Here is a 22,178-nt window from a genome sequence, read left to right as displayed (position 1 = left end):
GTTATTTACATGGATAAATTTGCTCAGAAACTTTTTATAAATAACATTATCACTTATAAATATCATATTATGTATGCTAGCCCTGTGTCCCCAGAATTCAGAAGCCTCACAGCTTGGGGAAAAAGCTATGTTGTAATCTGGTCATAAGGGCCCGAAAGCTTTTGAACCTCTTCCCGGATGACAGGAGGGAGAACAGATTGCGGGAGGGGTGTGTGGTGTCCTTCATGATGTTTATGAGTTTCCGCAAACAAGGGCTGTTATAAACGTCCATCATGGCAGGGAGCGAGACCCCCAATAGTTCCTTCACCAGTCTTTACTTTCCGCTGCAGGGAGTTGCATTCTGGGATGGTGCAGTTCCTGACCAGACAGTGATGCAGTTACATAGGATGCTCTTAATGCATCCCCTGTGGAATGTAACCTTGTTTGATTTTCTTACTGTTTATAACAATGATGGGCAGCCTTATACCATGTGTGGACTGGATGGTTTGTCACTGGTTGAACAGCGGGTCACACTGATGTAACCATAAATGAAATAAATAAATGTATAGATAAATGCAATGAATACAATGATGCATTTCAGGTCAGGGAAGGAATCTTCAAATCTGGAAATGCACCAAAAATCACGAGTTAAAATGAAATAAATAAAACAAAGTCAAAAAGGAGAAAAATAAGTCACAATAAAAACAAAATAACTAACCCAAAACAGACAGCAATGAGAGGGGGAGAATATCACACAAAGAGAGGGGTGTGTCACAGAGAGAGGAAGTTAGAGAGAGAGGGATTTACGCACAGATAGGGGGAGGGGACGGGGAAGAGTCTCAAGCACAGAGGGCGGGGGATGTTCAAGCATAGAGGACGGGGGGGGGGGAGTTGCACAGAGGGTGGCTGGAGTTATCCAGTGTAGAAGGCAAATGGGTGTATCCACAACAGAGGGTGGGGTCTCCAATGCACCGAGAGCAGGGGTTGGGGGGGGGGCCTTCACACTGAGTGGGGCAGCAGTGCACCAGGCTAGATTAATTTGGATTGCAAGCCATAGGTTGCCCTCCCTTCGTTCATAATATTCATTGAGCTTCATGGGATGATTTAATCAGTTTTTTTTAATGATGTTGGATATACAATTTGTATTATCCAATAGTGTGGTTTAATCATAGTGATGTTGGTTTATTATAATTTTAATACTTCTGTGTATAACGTAAGTGGTTATCTTGTCCCTAGGTATATAGTTGACTACAAAAAAGAAGAAGCAGTAACAGTGAAATCTCCTTTTGTTAGACTTCAGTTGTCTGAAAAACAAATTACGCTTCAGATAAATGACAATGGAATTCAGGGCAATCTGAATAGGACCAAGGTAAGAGATGGAAATTGTGTTTTTAAAATTGTTGAATATTTGTACTACTCTAGTTGGCTTTATAAACTATTTGCATTTTGGATTGACTGCCTGTTGCGGGCCTCTGAACATGCCATGCCCAAAGCGGTGACCTGACACCGGGAGCCCGCGGCCTACACAGCTAGCTGAGTTGGGCTACGCTCTTAGAAGTTGGCAACTCAGCAGTATGCAGTTGCACTGCCCCACTCTGATGGGTTGGCCAGCGGCAGCCCATCGAGTGGAGTTAGGGAAGCAGCCACACCCGGGGATCAGAGGGGCTCATTGATTGGCTACTCCCCAGATAGCACAAAACAACCAATTTCAGGAAGTGGATTGTATTGCCACCAGTTGGGTGGCATAATGACATCAGAGATGGGCTTCTGAGCCCTTTATAAGCAGAGCTGCAGGCTCAATAAACCAGTATTGAATTCACTCCCCTAGTGTGTGTCTCTTCTTTGAGCGTAACCTCTCCAGCAGTAGTAGCTGCTACGTGCCCATGATTCTGCAACTGCAAGAAAATAGCAATATAACAGTATTGGACACATTTGCTGCTAAGCATTTTATGGCTCTAGAAACTTTCTTGGTGCTATGATATCAGATTATAAAGTTATAAATTTAATTTGGTTCCACTGTATATTTGGTAGCTCAGCATAAAGGATTCAGAATTTAATGAACCTATCAGTTTTATCACTTATGATGTTAACCCAGTGTTGTGTAATCTCAATTTTGATGCGAAAGATAAAAATTGGAGCAAAGATCTCCAATTTTTTTTGCGTATTTTTTAATAGGTTGGGTGTCCAAACTATTTTTATCTATTAAATTATGCATCATAATTAGTTTTGGAGAAAGAAAGAGGGAAATTGAATTGTCTGTCAGACAAACCTGGCCAATTAAAATATTGAATGTGACAATCAAATATTTTCCCATTACCAAAATGCCTTTTAATACATTACTTTTTACTTGCAGCAGGCATTCAAGCCTAATCAATGAATTTAAAAAGGGTATTAAATAAAGCACTGTCTGTAGTCCATTTTGATTATTATTCCATGAGTATATTTATCCTTTATCAACCACTGTAATTTCCATGATTTCTGGACACTTTGCACCTGGTTTTTGACTTTAAAATGTATAAAATTCTCTCACCTTTGTAGAATGCAAAGATTTTAATTTCTGATGTGAAGGCTCAAAATTACACATTTTAATTGAAGTATATGAATATACAAGAAAAAAATTCTGACCTTAAAAATTAAAGTTAAAATAGCTATTGTGATGTTCCAAATTTAAAAATTGCATTTCTTTTCTAATTTTTTTTTAGTCAAAAGGAAGTTTGGAGGCTTTGGATGTTCAATCAACAGACGTCGAGCCCCCCCTCCCACCTAAACTAGGTCCAAGCAAATATTCAAATCTTAAAAACCAACTCAGTACTTCAGTCAATGAAGGTAATTAACTCAGTGAGAAATAGCAATAATTCTGTTCCAAGCAAGTATTTAACTTATTGTTATTTGATTGTTTTAGGTGGATAATGGAATGGAAGTTTCATGCTAGATAATAAGTATTCTACTTCCTTGAAATCACAATTGTTATTTTTATTCTTTCCCTTCAACCTGTGTTATAGCTTATTCTTATTAGCTTAAAAAATAAGAAAAAAAATTGGAAATATTTGAAAGGTCAGGTTGCCTCTATAGAATGAGAAACAACATTTCAGAAGAATGGAAACAGCAGGATCCAATTTGGCCCTGAAAATTCACTCCACCAGACAATGAAATCATTGCTGATCTTTCTCTTAAAGTCATTGAGTTGTACAGCTCTTCAGCCCAACTTGTCCATGCCAGCCAAGTTGGCATTTTGGGCTAATCCCATTGGCCTGCATTTGGCCCATATTTCTCCAAGCCCCTCATGTTCATTTGGCCCATATTTGGCCTGCATTTGGCCCATATTTCTCCAAGCCCCTCATGTTCAAATTTAATTTGAGTGTATTTATTGTGTTTGCTTGTAAAGTTTCCTTTGAAGGCTCATTCTATGTACAAACCTTCTTCTGAGTTCACTCCTAAATACTTCCCCCCTCATCATAAATCTCCAACTCCACTTTTCCACTAGAAACCCCATCCAGGAAAATATCAGCTCCACAAAACCCTATCAAGCTTTGTAAGAATTTGTAAGTTTAATTTTGATCATCTGTTAGTGAACTTTTGCTATACTTCCACTATCATGGGTCTATACTACCTTGCACAAGGAGACCAGATCTTTGCACAGTATTCCAGGTGTGGGTCTGTTCACGGAGCACTATTATTGGAGCAAGATATCATTACTTTTAAAGACCAAGATGCTGTTCACTTTCTTACCCACCTGATGAGCATGTGTATTAACATTTAGTTATACATAGACAGACAAATTCTGCTTAACACTTAAACCTTTCAACCTCCACCCAGTGAAAATGTACTCTATTCTTTTTACCAAAGTGCACGTTTTACTTTTTTCATCTTGCATTCCACTTGAAATTTCCTTACCCATTTCTTTAGCTATCTATATCCCCCGAAACTTCCCTGCTTCCTGCAGCTAATTTTGTAGCATCTGCAAAACTTGGATGTACTGTACATCATCCTCTCACTGAAATGGATGGAGCTTGCCAGTACTGATCCCTGTAGAAATTTATTGTTCTGGCCTCTCAACCCAAAAATATCCGATAATTTTAGACCGAAAAAAAAAAAATGAACTCACTGTGACTCTCCTCCTACGTGCCTGAACCTAAACATTGCCAGCATTTCACATTTCTGATTTTCAGTATTTTAAGTTTGTATTGTTGTGAACTTTCTCCAATCATTTGATTCCTTGATATTTTCACCAACTTGTCATTGCATCTTGCTGAGGGAATGCACCTTGTTCCTTTTAGTTTGACTACTTTTAGATAAGCAATATCATTAGAAATTACACAAATATTAGAAACCGAGCTGAGCAAAGCATTAACCTTTGTTTGATTTTAGATACTGACAAACTTCTCTTTTATTTCCTGTATTTTTAAAGTTTTGTGATAGAGGGCACGATATAAAAGGAAGTCGCCATTCAGCCCCCCAATCCTGTTGGTCATTCCTGACTGATCTATCATCTGACCCATGCGCCAACCTTTGGTGTTTCTTTTCAACAAAACTGGCTAGCTGAGATTTAAATATAAATTGATAGCATTTCTTAAAGTGAAATTGCTTTAATATAATTAGTGTACATTTTCTGTCCTTATCCATTCATTTCTTTAAATTACTTCATTCTCTGAACCATAATCTTTTTCACGGTAAATTAGCCGCTCAAGATCATCATTGACAAATAGAAATTGGTTGTTTATAATTGATCGAGAATAATGGAAAATGTTTTCTGTGCTCTTGGAAAGGCCACATTAGGTCCACAATAAAATGTCTCATTTTCCTTTCCTTGCACTGTCAGATCGGGTGTTCACCCAGTGGTTTGATGTAATTCGTCATGTGCCATGGGGTAAAATAATGTGTGCAGTTAATAATTACAGTATTCATTTAACTATGAACTATTCCGTTTGTTCCACAAGTATTTTTCTGGTAATGTTTGAAATATGTGACTGGATGTTCCTTTCTTCTGCTCGTGTGTGAATATATACTTGCATGTGAGTGGAAAGTGGAAAGGAAACAGTTTGAAGGGCCCATGTTGATTCTGATAGTCAACTCTATTGCTAAAGTGAACAGCACTGTATTGAGATTTGTGAAACATTTGAACAGAATAAGGCACTTTTCAACTACATTTCAAGCACTCTAACCCAGAATGTGAATATCCACGTGTGCCTACGCACGATCACTGGTTAATAATCATTACCAGAATTCCTGGTTGTTCCCTGAACAAAAGAACAACAATCAGGATTAAGTCATCTCTTTGACTGAAATCATCTGACCTGACCTTAACTTGGTGTATTCTTGACATAATCAACCTTATCACACAAAATATTTTCTTCATCATTTTCCAAATTTATTCTTTAAAGCTTCAGAATACAAAAAAATTAGGGCTTAAGTTGTTAACAGATTTAAAGCAATTATTGTGATAAAGAATTGTGGGAATGGGAGGTTCATGCTGATGACATTTTGTAATTATTCATAGACAATCTTACTACAGGTGTTATACCTCTTTAATCTGGCGACATTGGGACCTGGCCATTGCTGGAAAATGCCAGAAAACAGAAATTGTCCCCAAAGAGAACCCCCTGTGTAAACATAGCAAAAATAGAACAAAGGTTAAAACAGGAAATAATACTGTGCGGGGGGGCACCGTAGCATCGCGGTTAGTGCCACACCATTACAGCATCAGCATCCTGCGCTGTCTGTAAGGAGTTTGTACAAACAGCAGCAGATTCAAACATGCAGGATCATGGGAGTTGCCAGACCACAAAGAGTCAGATGAGAGAGGTATAATTGTAAATACAATTTAAATGTTTGTGTGGAACACGAACTTCCTAGTCAAACATCTTACAGTTCAGTTTACGTAATAAACTCTTTTTGAATGCTGGTTTTTTTTCCCGCACACTGTGAAAAGATTGACTTATGGAAAACTGTAAATTCTGCACTCAACTGGAGCCTATTGTGATGTAATATGGAAAATAAATTTCATATAGATTGTTTAATATGTCTTCACATGAAAATAACAATAATGGCTACTTCTATAAATTATTTTAAACATATTATAAATACTACCTCAGTATTCAAAGGGTTTATTTTTGTCTCTACCAGTTTCCTAAATACATCCTCATTCTATTACAATCCGTCTTAAAGCTACTGCTTCCCTTCTGTTGTTTTTCAGTAGTTGGAGTGTACCTTTGTGTCTGTGTGTATTGCTACCTGTACTACATTGTCGTTGTCTTATTGCAGATAGTGGTCTCTCATCCAAGCCCATCAACCCACCCACTCCTGCCATGTTTAAGTATCGACCAGCATACAGCAGTTCAGGTGCAAACCCCAAAGTTCTCTACCATGCTGCTAGTGAGAAGGTGAGGAAATGCAGGGTTTGGTGCTAGACAATAATCCTTGGGCACTGCTTTTTGATGGGGCACTTTTATTTTGCTTTACATAACTTGGTTAGGATGGAAAGAGTTGAGTATAGAAGTAATTAACACTAATATAACTCAAAGAATGCAGTATTCTACTGGATACATCTATAAACCATTACGTCACTATAGAATGTCAAGAAAATTAAATAAATTGTATAGTTTTTAACAGGAAATTTTTGATTGCTATTCTATGTTTTAGACCTTGAATAAGGAAAGGAATCTGAACCATATTCTTGAAGTCTTGAAATTTTTCAAAAATGAATTTCTTTTGTCATTCTGAACGTTTAAAAAGGTTTAGGAGTTGGATACTTTAAGTTAAGATTGATTAACTGGAATCTCACTGTGGTCACCATCAATATTGTATATTGCAGTTAAAACTCTTAATGTTTTGATTTACATTTAAAAACAAAACAGTTCACTTTATAAAAGTAGTAATTTGCCGAGTCTGTAAGTTCACATTACATAAGAAGACAATGGAAAATCAGCTTTGTGAATCAACAAGGAAAAATGTCAGAAAGAAGGAACCTCTTCAATTAATTTCTTGCCATTAATGTGGTCAAACAATTTGTCACAAAATATAGCGCATGAATTAGATTTCAAAGTGGATTTTCGGTATAGATTGATTCTTAATGAGCCATCAGTTTTTTAATCAAATATCACCAGTCTAGAATTTACCAAATGTCTATATTAGACTGGTATTCTAACCATTGGAATAACAGCTCAGCTTTTAAAATCTCTAAGTAAGATAAAGCTACATTGCAGTCTGGTTCACCTTTGGGTAATGCTTCATTTCATTGCTTGTGCATGCAACACTCTGGAGATTTAATCGGACAACCAAAGTACAAGTTAGAAGTCAATTAACCTACCAACTCATGCACCTTAGAGATGTGAGAGGAAACCAAGGAACCTCTCACAGTCAGAAAAATAAGGTGGATACTCCACACAGCACCAGAGATCAAGATTGAACTCAGAGCACTGGAGCTTTGAGACTCTGAGGTGCACCATTGGACTGCCTATGTACATTTATCCAGTGCCTTTCCATGACCCCATGCCATCCCAAAACAATTTAAGTAATGATAATGAGTTTATTGTCATGTACATTTTACGAGGTACACAAGCACAGAAATTTTTCCTTCTGGAAACTGGTTGTTTTTGCAGTGAAGGATGTGGAAGCCAATTTGTAGCACAGCAAGATCACAACATGCAGTGGGATTATCTTCAGGTGGTCCATTTAATTGAAGTTGATTGAGGGATGAAATATGAGTCAGGCCAAAAGAAGGACATCCCTCCTGTAATTCAGAGCTGCACCACTGGAACTTTTCACTTGTTAGAGCTGCTGGGGTCCTAGCTTAACACCTCATCTGGAAATTTTACTTCTTGCTGTTGCAGTGGAATGTCTTGATAGATTTTTGTGCTCAAGTGTCTGAAGTAGAATTTGAACCCACAGTCTTCCACTTCAAAGGGGATAGTTGAACCAACTGATCCACCAGACATTTTAAATTCAAATTTACAGTGAGTTAAAACCAAAACCACTTGTTATCTTTAACTCAAGCAGGATCATATGGAATCAACTGAATTAAATAAAAAAATAACATTGGCTGTGATTATTGACTGATGAAATTGATTAATTTTGGTAATTGTTAAATCTCCTATCTGAAAGATTTCCATGCTGGAGGGACATAAAGAGGCGCCTATCATGGAAGAATGCCGCAGAGCCCATGATTACAGGTCGGAGCCAAATCTCGACATCCCTGACTACCGGTCACCATCGCTTCACAAGACTTACCAATCATCACCGTTTCAGCTTGACTCACTCTCTGTTAACTCTCGCTCTTTGAGCCTGAAATCTGCCCACAGGAGAGGAATGGACAAGGCTCAGATACACCAAATGAAGTCTGACAGCTCATCCCCCAATCAGCATAAAAATAATTTGGGTCTGAATTCGTTGTCCAACAGAAATGGAAGCCTATCCTATGATAGTTTGTTAAATCCCCCCTCTACACATTCAGGGGTAGATTCCACAGCACATGTTGGAGTTCCAACCACAGGGTACCACTCCCCATATTTATCAGCCAAAATGTGCCAGATTCGTGGGGCAGATCTTCAGCATCAATCTGTGCAAGGTTACAGCCCGGTACATAGGGGCTCCTCTCCACAGCAACGGGAGCCATCGCCAGTTCGATATGACAACCTTTCTAAGCAAATCATGGCCTCCATTCAAGAGAGAAAGGCAATGGAAGAGCGCAGAAAACTTAGAGCCTCACCTGATTCGGTGTTACTGGACTTGGGGGCATGTGATGCGCCGGCGTCATACAACTTGCAACAAATGGACACTTTCTCAGAGGACTCGAGAAGGACAACTACTGGCATGTGTGGTTCTCGAGATAACCTTGTGTCTGCTGCTACCAGCAACACGAGGAGCCCTCAACTGCGCGCCTCTGCCTCCTCCCTTTCGAGCACAGTGTCAAGGGTAGCAAGGACTTCCACTAGTTCTCTCCATGCAGATATAGCAAACAACAATGTGCAGTCCAACCACACTTTGCAAAGCAGATCTGTTGAGACCTCATATAGGTCTCCAGGACATCAAATCCCACCCTCCTCATTGATTCGATCCCCAACTTATGGAAGCCAAAAGCCTCTCTCCTTTGTCACTGCAATGGAAATGTCAGAAGGAGTATCTCAGCCTCTGATAACCCCACGGTAGGTAAAACTCCTCCACTCTGTAAAGCTGAAATACACTCACAATTTGCACCAACATATCATTTTGTTTTCTGGAGCGATAGATATGAGGGATAATTTCAGGAATTTAACTGGGAATTTCCTAGCATAAGTCACCATTGCATTCCTTGTGTGACTTTTGCATTATTTACACATGGGAACTGTGCAGTTTTATTTTTGCAGCTTTTAAACGGATCTTAAACTATGTTATCCCATGTTCAATTGTGGTTGGGCACCCTTAAGACAACTAGATCTTCATGCCACTACAGCATATTGAGTTCCCTTTAAAGTTAGTCTCCTACTTGTTTGAGGCCCTACACTCACCATTTCTCTCAACCTTCCACCTGAGGGCTGCTCCCTCACTATTTGATCTTATTCCAAATGCACTCTGCTGGAGGAACTTGGCCAGCATCAGTCAGAGAGAAAGAATGGTAGATGATTCAGACCAAAATACTTTTTTCCCCACTAATGCCGTTTGGCCCACTGAGTTCCTCCAGCAGTGTTGGTGTTTGGCTTCAGATTCTAGCATCTGTAGTCTCCTATGCATCTCCTTTGATTGATTTATCGTCTTGATTCTGTGAAAGAGTGAGTCTCTTGATGGTGGTCTTAATGCCCAGTGCCCACCACTTTTCTAATTCCTGCCCAAAATCTGTCTTTCCACTCCAGCCTCATATTATTCTTTCCCCCTACACCCAACTCACCTTCTCCAGATGTTGGTGTAGGTCTTCATTAGAGGGTCTATGGCCCCTGTCTTGATCTTTGTACTCATGAAGGTAGTCTTTGTTGCCACCTTGCAAATTATTTGTAACATGTTGGTAACAATGTGTAAATGGGGAGCTTGGTTATAGAAATGACAGCATTAGTTCACTTCATGACTCCATAAAAACAAATGTATTTTACTGCCCCCTCCACAATAGAGTTGGTCATAATCCTGAATAATCCTGCGGTGTGCTCCAGGAATATGTGGATTGAATGTATGAACTGACTACCTTTCTGTTTTTTCAGTGACGAGGTTCAAATGAAGACGGCTCACAACAAAATTAATGGACAGCCAAAACGTTTGTCCAGGGTCGATAGCCGGCTAAGCTCATCCTCTATTTCCCACGGTGCTACAGTCAGTCCCACCAGGCAGTCAAACGTCAAAAAAGTGTCGGGTGTGGGCGGGACCACTTACGAGATCTCAGTGTGAACAGCCATTGACCACAGCAGCTGTAAAGTTGGACGCACTGTGAAGACTCTGTCACAGCAGCTCTGTGTGTTCTGGCCCAACCAGCTGCAGCCTTATTTCTCCAGAGGTGGTAAAATCAATCTGAAACATGGTTTCAAACCAGGGCTGGCCCACCACAAATATTTGCTTCTTTTTTTTGTCTCTTCTGCACCGTAAAGTGACATTTTAGCATCTTGTCAAGGAGGTTGTGGTTTTTATTGAAGCCACTGCTGTGTGTTTGCCGATCTATGGCGATCTTGTGTAAAAGTTCATGCAGTGTTGCATTAGTATTAACCTGGAACTCTGAATGATTTTATGGTGATGAAGAGTTGGTCTGGCCTGCCATTCAAACTTGACAATATAGTTTGACAAATGAAGTACCTTTTATTTTGTGATAATAGATGTTGGCACAATTGTGTGGCACCAAAGCTTGTCAATTCCCTTCCTTCTTTGGAGGAAGTGATGCTCATACATCAGCCAAAAGATAGTTTAAAATTCTCGAGAATGAGATGTTATGCCATTAGACAACCTTGTATGTGAGTGTAATGTGTGTGTGTGTGTGTGCGTGTGCGTGTGCGCGCGCACCTGTGTGTCTAGGCGGGCTTGTATGAAGTCCATATGGGAGTGTATTGCTTCAGGGCACAAGACTCTCAAAGCTTTAAGGTTATTTGTAGAGATAAATAATACAATTTATTAAAACATTATTAAAGATTCTCATCAGTAAACAAAAGTTGGAATTGACAGTTTTATAGATACCCAGAAGAGGAATGATCACACCTGGGATAAAGATAAAAGAAAGTTAGACTTCTCTTGTTTTCACAATTTTGGTGATTCCATCTGTGGATAGGTAGGGTATCAGATATTCAGGTCATTTTTACATTGCACAGTCAAATGCAAGGGTTGTGTGTCTGTGATTCACCAATATAAGTTTTTGGTTATTGACATGGTTTTATTGAGCTAGTGAGGTGAGGCAACTTTACCTTACAGGCAGACAAGTCAAGTCAGCAAGTATTCCTCCCTGCATCTTTTGATGATGACAGAGCTGGAAGCAGGGTTCTTGCTTCTCCATTCCTTCACTAAAATAGTGGCTGGAGATAGGTTGCACTGATAAAAGGAAGGAACCAATCAAATCCGGTGTCATTTATTTCCAATACAATATCATGCATATTATTTAATGAGTTGCCAGCGAATAACTCAGATGCATGTTTATCATGCATTTTAAGCTAAAGTGATACATTGTGATGTTGACCACTTAAATGGACCTTGGTTACCAATGCCAAAGTAAACCTGTGAGTTGTACTTGCACCATCTTGTCTTGAGGGTATTACATTTTTTGGTTTGGATCCAGATTATTTTGGTTTATGTTTTTCATCCTTTTGATCATTTAAAGCAGGTCTGAGGTGGAACAATCAAAGGTTTTCTTGTGGAATAAAATTCGAAATGTGTCAGATTTTTACTATTTTAAGAAAAATGCAGCCATCTTTTATTCAAGTATTTAATTCCATTGAGATGTGCAGAGCCTTTCAGTAGCTATATGCTGCTTCCAAGATCACCAAACCTATATTAACAATCCATTCCCAGTTATTCTGAAGAGAGGACTAAAAATTGATTGCTTGCAATATCACTTATGGGCCGGAGGCTTGTCTTGTCACCTCCTGTGTGCATTTCATATTCAAGATTACATTAAAATTGTAAGCACAAAGATCTCGATTGACACTCCAGTACTGAGGATGGGCTGCATTGTTAGATATGCTGTCAAGTGAATATATATGTCAGCATGATGACCAGGGAAATAATGCCCTGAAATTCAGTCAATACTTATTTCTCTCTCAACATTTGCACCATGAGCTGGTCAGCATGCTAATTGTCAGAGCTTGGTGCATTTCCTACTTTAGAATCTTTGCTGCACTTCTGAATCATTTTATTAGCTGCAAAATGGTTTTCAATATCTTAAAAGCAGTTTGAAAGGCACTGTGGAAATTCAAGTTTGCAGTTAAAATCAACATTAATCCCATCGATGTCTGGCATCCACTTTATTTTCTCACTCCAGGACCCCAGTTTTCTTGCTCTTAATTGCAAAACAAAATAACATTTTCATTTATAATATTTTGATGCAGTTAATGGAGTTCATCAATTTATGTGTGGAATAACTCCTCATCTTCACCTCATTAATTTCTCATGTTTTTTTACGATTACTGTTTCCCCTGTTATTCTGCATCTCTGGTTCAACCTAATTTTGGTTAATTTTTGATAGGTACAAGAATAATTCTTGGGCTTGTTTCATCATTCAGTGAGAACATAGATGATCTAACTCAATTGACCTATATCCCTTGACCCAGCTTCAATCATTAGTTTGTAGAGGAATTTAGCATTTTTGCTGCATTCATTCAAGAAAGCCTTGGCTTTATTTTGTACATGCACTAGTAAATATAGTTTCTGCTGTTCTACCAAATCTCCAGCTCCTGGTATCTTGAAAACCTTGAAATTCCTCCTCAGCTGCCTAAATTCCAACAAATATCACTCCATTCTATATATAATCATTATTAAACTCTTAGTATAGTTTATTATTCTGATAAATTTGCACTTCACCCAAGACCTGTATATCCTTCTAAAGTTGGTTGTCCCCATGTTGCTCCAAATTTAGTAAACCATGACATTAAGTTGCTGTAGCCTAATCTTTGGTAATTATACCTCCTACATACAACCTCTGTTCATATTTTCCAAGCTTGTATACTTTAATCTCACCTGTTTCTTGCTTGCATTTCAGAGGTACACAGTTCATTTGGATTGTGCTCTGTTCTGTACTATTTGGGTTCAAAAAAATTAAGCTCTCATTTACTTATATTTGAAATCCATTTGGCACAATATTGCCCCTTTGCTTAAATTTATTAATGATCTCTAATTGAATGCACTCATCTGTACTGCTTACATTGCTGCCGAACTTTGAACCGTCAGCAAATGTAAGTGTATGGCGTTGTCAAACTCAATGATCCCAAAATGAATCATTGCATGCCATTGCACTATTCACAGCCTGACAATTGGTTTATCGGCCAAATGTCAGGATTGTGTCCTTTAGGATTTGTCCTAATCCATCTCTTTACCCCATTCCAATCACTCCACTCACATCAAATTTTTTTTTTTTGGCATTTCTGGTTGCATTCTCTCTCCATTTGTTTAGCTCTTCATTTGTTTTGTACGTAAACAATTTTTTGAAATGTTATCACTTGATACAAGACAATGTTTCCCCTCAATTTTGGTGAAATTCTTTGCTGTAGACAATGGACTCGCTCCTCAAGGACACAACATGATTTAACGTTGCAGAATCTAATCCTATCATTGATTATTACAACTCAATTGAAAGGGATACAATTTCTTTGCTTCATATTATGAAGCTATCTAAATCCTGGTAAATTACATCACAGCTCAGTAACTTTAATGAAAAATCACTCAAACTTGAGTGCCAGATTCTCAACTGCTTATGAAAGTCTCACCAAGACCACGTTCAAACCCCACCATGGTCTTGTCTTTCCTGATTTCTATAATCACTTTCAATTCTGGCCTTCTAATTGCTATCAGGGACTGTGCCTCCAGCTTCCAAGACCATAAGCTTTGTCATTCCCTCCTAACCTGTTTTGTCTATCGGCTTCTCTGTCTTCCCTTAACATTATCTTCCCAATTCCTTTGGTTATCTTTTTCAGCATCCCTGTAATTGTCAAATTTTCTTTGATGATTATCACATGAAACTTGTGTTTATTCAGTGTCTGTAATCTGATTAAAATGATTCTTGAAGTTGTACAAATATTCATTGTGTTGAAGTGCTTTGAGGTGACCTATGGTTATAAGGGGTACTATAGAATTGAAAGTGTTGAAATAAGGCCACTTGGATAACAGTTGGTTAGACCAGCCATTCTCAATTTTTGTTTGGATATGCCCCCCCACTTCCTGGACTCAATGTTTATGGGTCCCCTTTCCTGTGAAGCAGTCGTGTTTTGTTTTTTTCCCATATTTCTACTGTCTACATATAAAATATTTATGCTGCGTGAGGTGAAAAGAAAACAAGGCTTTTACTTGACTCTGTTTTGGCTCCTGTTGAGAATGGCTGGGTTAAACCACAATCATCCTTGGTGAACAGATCAGTGCATACAGAGCTGATGCTATAACCAATCTTCTTTGCAATCCTTTACATTTTCAATGTAATTGAATGCCTCAATTGCCCAGACATCAGGCAAATTGTGGTTTGTGGTTTTGCTAATATTCCTACAATTTTTTTTTTAAAAAAGCATAAAATAACAGCTATGTGATCACACAACCAATGGATCAAATCAAAGCTTCACTGTCCTGCCACAGTCATGAATGGTGGTGGGCAATTATATAGGAGATGGCAACTCTAAAACCTCCCTCTCCTTGATGATGACAGGCCCCAGCATGTTAATGGCCAAACCTTTACTGCATGTTCAGCCAGAAGTACTGAGTGGGAGATCTACCTGAAATTCCTCCTGAGAGCCCCACGTCACAGACGCTGGTCTCCAGCTAATTTGTTTCACTCCATAATGATACTAATAGATGAATTAGTACAGCAAATAGGATCAGAAATCATTCTAGCTGTAATTCTGAAGCCTTGAGCCCCAGAATTAGTTTAATCTTTTGCCAAGCTATTCCAGTATGGTTACAATACTGTATAAACTTGGCAATGTGGTTAAAAAAAAATCCTATGGTGCATTCTGTTCATGAAAAGAAGGTCAAATCAAAACCCAGTGATTACAATCTACTTTCAGTCATCAGTAAAGAAGGTCAGTTCAGTCAAACAACTATTCATCATAACTTGTTTACTGATCCCCAATTTGAGCTTCACCAACACTTGGCTTGAGACCTCAACATTACCATGGTCTAAACAGCTGAATTCCATGTGAAATTGACCACCCATGATGTGAAGAATTAACTTGACCATGTGCAGCATCAAGCAAGAACACCTGGTGTAATTTAAAAACAATGGGCGTCATGTGAACGCACTCTAGTAGTTGGAATTAAATTTTGCATCAAGCACAGAGGTTGTGGTTACTGGAGGTCAATCCCTGCCTCAGGACATCATTTAAGAATGCCTCCAGGAAAAGGCCTCAAGCCATCCATCTTCAGCTGTTTCATCAAAAGGCCTTGGTTCCATCACTGAATCAAAGATGGCAATTGTCATGGCACTGTTTGGCATTTCTACAGTGAATGAAGCAGCGAGCAGGAAGACCTGTTTCCAACAAACCTGTGGCATCTACCACCAGGCCAGTAGGTGCATTGGCAACATTCCCAGCAGTACGTCTTCCTCCTAATCATGTATCATCCAACATGGAAATATTTCTTGTTCTTTCATCAGAAGACTGTCTAAAACCTGGAACTTCCTACCCAATGTTGTGGAAGTACCTTCATCAGAAGACTGCATAAGTTTCAGAAGCAGGCTCAAACGCAGGTTTTCAAGGGAATTAATCTTGGATGTATGAGAAAATGAATGAAAAATTGTATCTCTGTCCCTTTTAATACACATGATTTATACAATGTCGTGTTAATATGGCACATTTGATATAATATGAGGCAGTGGTGTCCTGAATCTTTGAAACTCTTGTTAATTATGCAGCTGGACCACAGTTTAAACAAACTAATCAGCATAAGGTTATTTTTGAAATGTGCATATGTGTATTACTCAGCAGAGAGCAGTGGTTGACATCAGTTTTCTTTGAATTATTAGGGTCAAGCTGCGATTGAAATGCCTTTGTCTGAAATATATTTGTAGTATCAGGCTGCCTCCACTCCCCAGAACCCCATAGATTTTGAATTCCTATCCCAGCGCCACCAATGCTTTCATTAATTACTTCAAATCAAAGTTTAACCAAATCTCTTCACAGACCTGAAACGTTGAGCATTCTTTTTCTCCCACTAATGCTGCTCAACCCCGAGTTCCTCCAGAAGATTGTATTCTTTTGCAGGAAGGAGTGAGACCACAAGTCCTCATCATCATTTTTCTTCAGTCTTCCTCTTCTGATAATGACCGTACTGTTATGGGGAGTTTTGATTAGCATTAAGTTGACGTCCATATCCGGGATCAGCTCCGTAGGCAGATCCCCAGATTAGTGTCTCATGCCAAGAATCCAGAGAGGATGAAAACTAATAATCACAGCAAAACAAATAGTGATATAGTTTAGATGCAGGTGCTGTCAGATGATTCCCAGAGCCACAATTTCCAATTATACATTTAAGGGATTGAGAGTGGAGAGCATCATTGAAACTTTCAAAATCCTCATGGGCTCAATGGGTTAGTTGCAGGGAGGTGGGGGTGGGGTTGATGATTCACCCAACCCAGGAGTGAAGGTTGACACCCTGAGAATAAGCATAGGTTTAATTAGGACTGAGGTGAAGTGAAATTTCTTCATGCAGACATTTGCGATTCTCTCCCCCAAAGATCTCCATCATCGAGTTCGTTCAGAGATTGAGAGATTTCTGGATATTAAGTGAATTAAGGTATCTGGGGATAGGGAAATGCCTTTGAGATACGTTTGCTTTTTCCTGATTCTATGTTTTTTTCAAGTTTACTGGCAGCAGTCATAAAATGCTGGAAACTCTCAGCAGGTCAAGTAGCATCTGTGGAAAGAGAAACAGTTAATGTTTCAGGTCTGAGACCCTTCAGAAGAACTGACAAAGTGCCCTTGGCCTCTTCCTCTTTCCACAGTGCTATCTGATCTTCTGACTGTTTCCAGCACATTCCATGTTTTTATTTCGGGTTTCCTGAATCTACATGTTGTTTGAAAATTTCAGTGGTCCCCAGTCCTTTGGTTAATGTTGTCCACATGTAGTACTTGATAAACACTGATGGATTCCATTTCTTCCTGGAAATATTGAAATGACAGCCAGGATTTTCCTTGCTTGTATTCTTCTTTGTATGCTTTCACTGTTGTAACTTTGATGTTATTTCCTCCAGTCTGCTGTCCAGTTGATCTAAAAATATTAGAAATTGCTCCTTTTCCTCAAACATGAATCAATTCTTTAATAAGATTTAGCAAGTGCTACAGGAGAGAGAATACTGCAAATTAAATAGGCCACAAAAATGACACCCCTGGTCAAACATGACCTCTGTCCAGCACTGTCTTCTTTCTCTCCTACATTTTTTAACAGGTTCCAATAAAGGGTTTCAGCTCAAAATGTCGGCCATTCTTTCTCTCCTACTGATGTTGAGTTCCTCTAGCACATTGTGTTTAGCTCCAGATTCCAGCATCTGCAGTCACCTGTGTGTCTCCAGTGTCCAACAATTGTGATCAGTTCTGGCCTCTGGTTTTGGCAAATTAATTAACAATAAATATGTATGGTTAATTATCCTGTTTTCAAGTTATTGCCTAGAAATGGAAACTTTTGCAAAAATAATAATTATTGAAAGAAAATTCTGAAAGGGAGCATAGCTTTTGCTTTTGCTGACAGTTATCCTTTTTTTGTCAGAAGTATTGACTTCCACGGGTGGGAGATTGTTGACGCTGGATCCTGTAGTTCTCCGGCTTTTATTGGCTTCATCATTACGGAAGATCTGACATTTCTTGTGCATGTGCTCTCCCTTGCCACCCCACTCCTCAAAGTTTGGTCCAAATTTGAATATCCACGGAGGAATCTGATATCAGCTGGGATGTTGAGCCTGGGGGCAAATGAGAACCAAGCCCTGTTCATGTAGTGCCAGATTTAAGGACTGTTACTTTCCCACTGCAAAGAGACTCCTAAATGAACCCCAGACTAATAAAAATTATGCTGCTTTTCTCCATTTCAACTGATTGCTCTCTGTAATTCAGCACTTTGTATGTCTTGTACTATGTATGAGATGCCTACTGGACTGCTCACAAAATAACTTCCATATTACTGCATCTTTGTACATGTGTCAGTAAACTTAAACTTAAAAGTTTCCTCTCCAATTAATGTCCACGTTCAATGTACGCTTCAGCTTCTAAATCTGTTGCTTGGTTCTATTGCTTGTCACATTGATCCAGTTGTGAATGTCAGACAATGACCTCGTAAACACAATATAACTAAAATTCTGATTGGCAATTTCTGCAAATTTGCAGTTTTAACTATTTTGGGTCTGAAAACTGTGTCATATGTCTCTTTGGTTATTAGCTATTATATCTTCAATGTTAAACATCTAGTGTTGTAAGCACACATTGGTATGTACTCCTTCACTATTGGTGCCACATTATCAAAGGGATTACTCCAATTCTTATTGGAATATGGTGGGCCTTTTCATGAAGGTGTTTTAATAGTAATTTTGTTTTAAAGAATTATATGGCTACTGGTCTTTTTTAAAGATTAACTTGCTGTCAAAGGTTTTGTAAAATCAGTACATGGTTCTCTAGATAATGGAAATGGAACAAATGTTTAAACTCTGTATCCCTTTTTCTTTTTTTAAAAAAAAGTAATTACGTGTTGGAAAGCTGAATTAAATTTGCTAACATACAGCATGGTAATGGGCTATTTTGGCCCACAAGTCCATGACGCCCAATTTACAACCCATTAACCTCCTCCCCCGGTATGTTTTGAACGGTGGGAGGAAAATGGAGCCCCCAGAGAAAACCCCTCGTGGACACAGAGAGAACGTACAAAGACAGCAGGATTCAAACCCTGGTCTGGTCCCAATTGCTGGTGCTGTAAAGGCATTGCACTAACCGCTACAAATATTTGAAATTCTGCATATGTACAGTAAGCATCTTTAAGGATGCTCTGTACATTGGCGTTTTCTCCAACTCTGACCAAAGGGTCAATTCATGATTTATTAAAAGGTGTGAGTGCAGGTCCTGCCACAAGGAGTCAAGCACAGTGATTTTGATTGGTGATCCAGTACTGATGACCACTTCTGTTCATCCAAGGCCTTGTTCACAATTGTGGATGGATGGCTACAATCCTATGTCTTTATTTTGAAGAATGGTGCTCTCCCTCATGGACCAGCTGATGTTTATCTCCCAACCACATGACCACTAAAGATTGATGATCTAGTTATTACATTTCTACTTGCTGGAGCTTGTTTTGTGCAAATTGTCTAATATTCACAGCATTGCAACACTGACAACACTTCTAAAGTTCTTCATTGTCTGTAAAGCACTTTGGGACACCCTGTTCCTACCTGAAGCACTAATCTTGTCTGATTGAGTGCTGACCTGGTGTTTCTTCCCATATTTTATGCTTTTATTTATCCACAACAGTTTGAGGTTTTTTTTCTCCCACCCACCCCCTTCCTCTACCCCATTAAATTAATCTTTGGCTTGGCATTCAAAGAATCCACCAGAGGAGAAGATTGTGTTGACTTCCTTAACTAAACTTCATTTATGGGTATGTGTTCTGTGTGTGTGCTTGTAAATATATTTGCATGAGTTTATTTAAATGTAAAAAAAATAGAAAAATATTTATTTTCACTTGTATTTAAGCACAGAATTGCTACATTTATCTTGTAAATCTTTGATAAAGAAATAATCAGCTGTTAGCCCCTCTTTCAAATTGATGTCTTTGTTCTGTACTGTTAATCCCATCCCACTTAACTGAAATAAATGTCTTCTGTCTTTTATGTATATCATGTTTTCTACTGGAATGTAATAGCAGACTCTTTCTAATGAGAATCAAAATCATTAGTGAAATTAGCAGTTTTTTTCTCCCTTCTTTAGACATTTGAATTGTTTTAACTGGTCAAATAGTGAACTGATCTTTAATCATTGCCATCCTGTTAATGACATTCTTAAATGTTCACAGTTGCATTTTAGTTTTTGTACTTTTTACAGATAGACCAATGGATATTACCAGCAGTCATTTCAAGCAGTCCCTTCCCTTTTCCCCTGCTCGTAAGTTTCCTAGTTACTTGGAAGATGTGATAGTGGATGGTTTAACAACCATCAAAGAGCATTGCATTTATGTAGCAGTTTGTAGTATTGTTAAAGAAAATATAAGGGGAAATGAATTGCTGCAACCTTTCTTTCTATAGTCAAGTATTCTGTAAAGTTAAGGCATTGGAAATGTACCTTTTGATTGAAGATTGATGCTTGTCAAAGTATACTATTATCCACTTACCTGGGCAAATATACTTCCACCAGACTTAAATCCTTTGAAGTTCAGCATTAAGTGTTAGTGAGGCTGAGTCACTCATCAGGAAGATCCTGAATTAAGATACTGTGCCTGGAATGGTTCCCAGTGCATCTGGCCTGATCTCAACATGTCTGGCGTGATGAGGAGGGATGGATTGGGGAAACTTGAGTTGTATTTAAATCGATCACCAATCACTGATCCCTTTTTGAAATGGGTGCTCAGTGAAGACAGAATTAAGTTGACTGGAATGAACCATGTGTCTCATTAACTAAACAATGTCTTCGCATGCATCCACAGCATGCTAATCAAGGACCAGTGTGGGAAAGGAGTTTGGGCATCTGGAAACATCAAGGGGGGGTTTTTGTTCCAGTTCAGAAGTGGGGTCGCAAAAACCAAAACAAGAAGATCAAAACAAAATTACACACGATCAGAGAGAAATTTTTAAAATGATGAGTGAGTGGATAATAATATCATTCCGAGCCTTGCTTTGTAATTTCATGTGGATGTTGCACTTAAAACACAAGGAGAAACAGCAGCTGGGTTCCAATCACCCTGGTGTTGCTTCCTTAAACACCTGTTTATTGTATTTAGCAGTAATATTAAAGTCTTGTTTTATTGTAGAAGCCATTACAAAAGACAAGTCTCTATAAAATCTTTATATTTTCAGAATGTTCTTTTAAATAAATTTAACATAAATCCAAAACCTTTCAAATGACTCTTTCAAAACAAATATATTTTGCAGCAGTCAATTTTATCAATTAAAAGAGAATGTTACTGGGATTTTTCTAAAAGTCTCAAAGAGATATACATCTATTGAAATGTATTTGCCAGTTTCTCCTTCCATATGTAGTACTATTGGATTCCTAGCACTAATTAATATTTTCAGGATTTCCCTTTACTTTTATGCAACCAAGTCTTGAATATCTTGAGACAACAGGCATTACAACCAATGCTTTGTCTTTTCCTTTCCCCTGGAGTAATCATGTTGAACTCTGCCAACCTTGACTCCAGAACGTTCTAAGCTTGTGCCTTTCTGGTTTTCCAGTAAATGTCATAATTTGCAATCGTGTGAATGTGATCAGCATCCTCCAGAAAGGAGACTATCTTTTAAAACAAAAGATATCATCTGCTTTCATGCTACCTTGTATTGCCCTCACAGTTATCACAAAACTGATTCACTATTTGCAAATGTGGCCATAAAAACAGGACAGGAAACCTAAATCCTGGGACTTCCAGTGCCTGTTCCTGAATACATTTGACCCCAAGGAATTCTGCAAGTTGGAACTTTAGCTTTTTAAGGAAAAGAAACCAAATATGATTAACCCTGATCCTTGGTGTTTGATTTTGTGGAACTAGAGTATTTTACAAAATCTATGCAATCAGTGTCTAAAAAAAGCTCTTCAAAGAAGAGCAGCAAAATCTCTGTGTTTTTACTGTTGATATTTAATCTCTCCAGCAGAACGACTAAAAGAAAGGTGACCACCCATTATCCCAATGCTGTTTCTTGGAGTTTGTGTCATTTGTCTACCACATTTCCAAAATAACAGGCTGCACTTCAAAAGTACATCATTTGTTAATATTTTGGCGTGTCCCCAGATCACAATAGGTCTGAGATAAATGAAGACCCTTTTTTTCCTAGAATGATCCTTGCTGTTCCCCCTGAGAGGCATTTTCGAGAAGGTCTTGGCATTCAGGAATTTGTTTTCTCCCTGAGCTTGCCATAATTAGGTGTGGTTCCATCGCCTCAACCT

The 22,178-nt window shown here is 38.6% G+C and overlaps 1 protein-coding gene across 5 annotated transcripts in view; it reads left to right on the top strand.

Annotated features, from left to right (window-relative positions):
- zdhhc8b (zinc finger DHHC-type palmitoyltransferase 8b) overlaps window positions 1-21,130 on the top strand; it is a 214,474-nt gene extending 193,344 nt beyond the window's left edge. For all 5 annotated transcript variants that reach the window (XM_069932571.1, XM_069932567.1, XM_069932569.1 and 2 more), the window contains 5 exons: window positions 1,216-1,348; window positions 2,682-2,805; window positions 6,241-6,359; window positions 8,080-9,119; window positions 10,143-21,130. In XM_069932571.1, coding sequence (XP_069788672.1) covers window positions 1,216-1,348; window positions 2,682-2,805; window positions 6,241-6,359; window positions 8,080-9,119; window positions 10,143-10,326 — 1,600 coding nt within the window. In that variant the 3' untranslated portion in view covers window positions 10,327-21,130. The remainder of the gene's footprint in view (window positions 1-1,215; window positions 1,349-2,681; window positions 2,806-6,240; window positions 6,360-8,079; window positions 9,120-10,142) is intronic.
- The last annotated feature ends 1,048 nt before the right edge of the window (window positions 21,131-22,178 follow it).

Source organism: Narcine bancroftii, chromosome 4, assembly GCF_036971445.1.
Source record: "Narcine bancroftii isolate sNarBan1 chromosome 4, sNarBan1.hap1, whole genome shotgun sequence".
Lineage (NCBI taxonomy): Eukaryota > Metazoa > Chordata > Chondrichthyes > Torpediniformes > Narcinidae > Narcine > Narcine bancroftii.
Note: the sequence above shows the minus strand (reverse complement) of the source record. Positions and strands in the feature narration are given on the sequence as shown.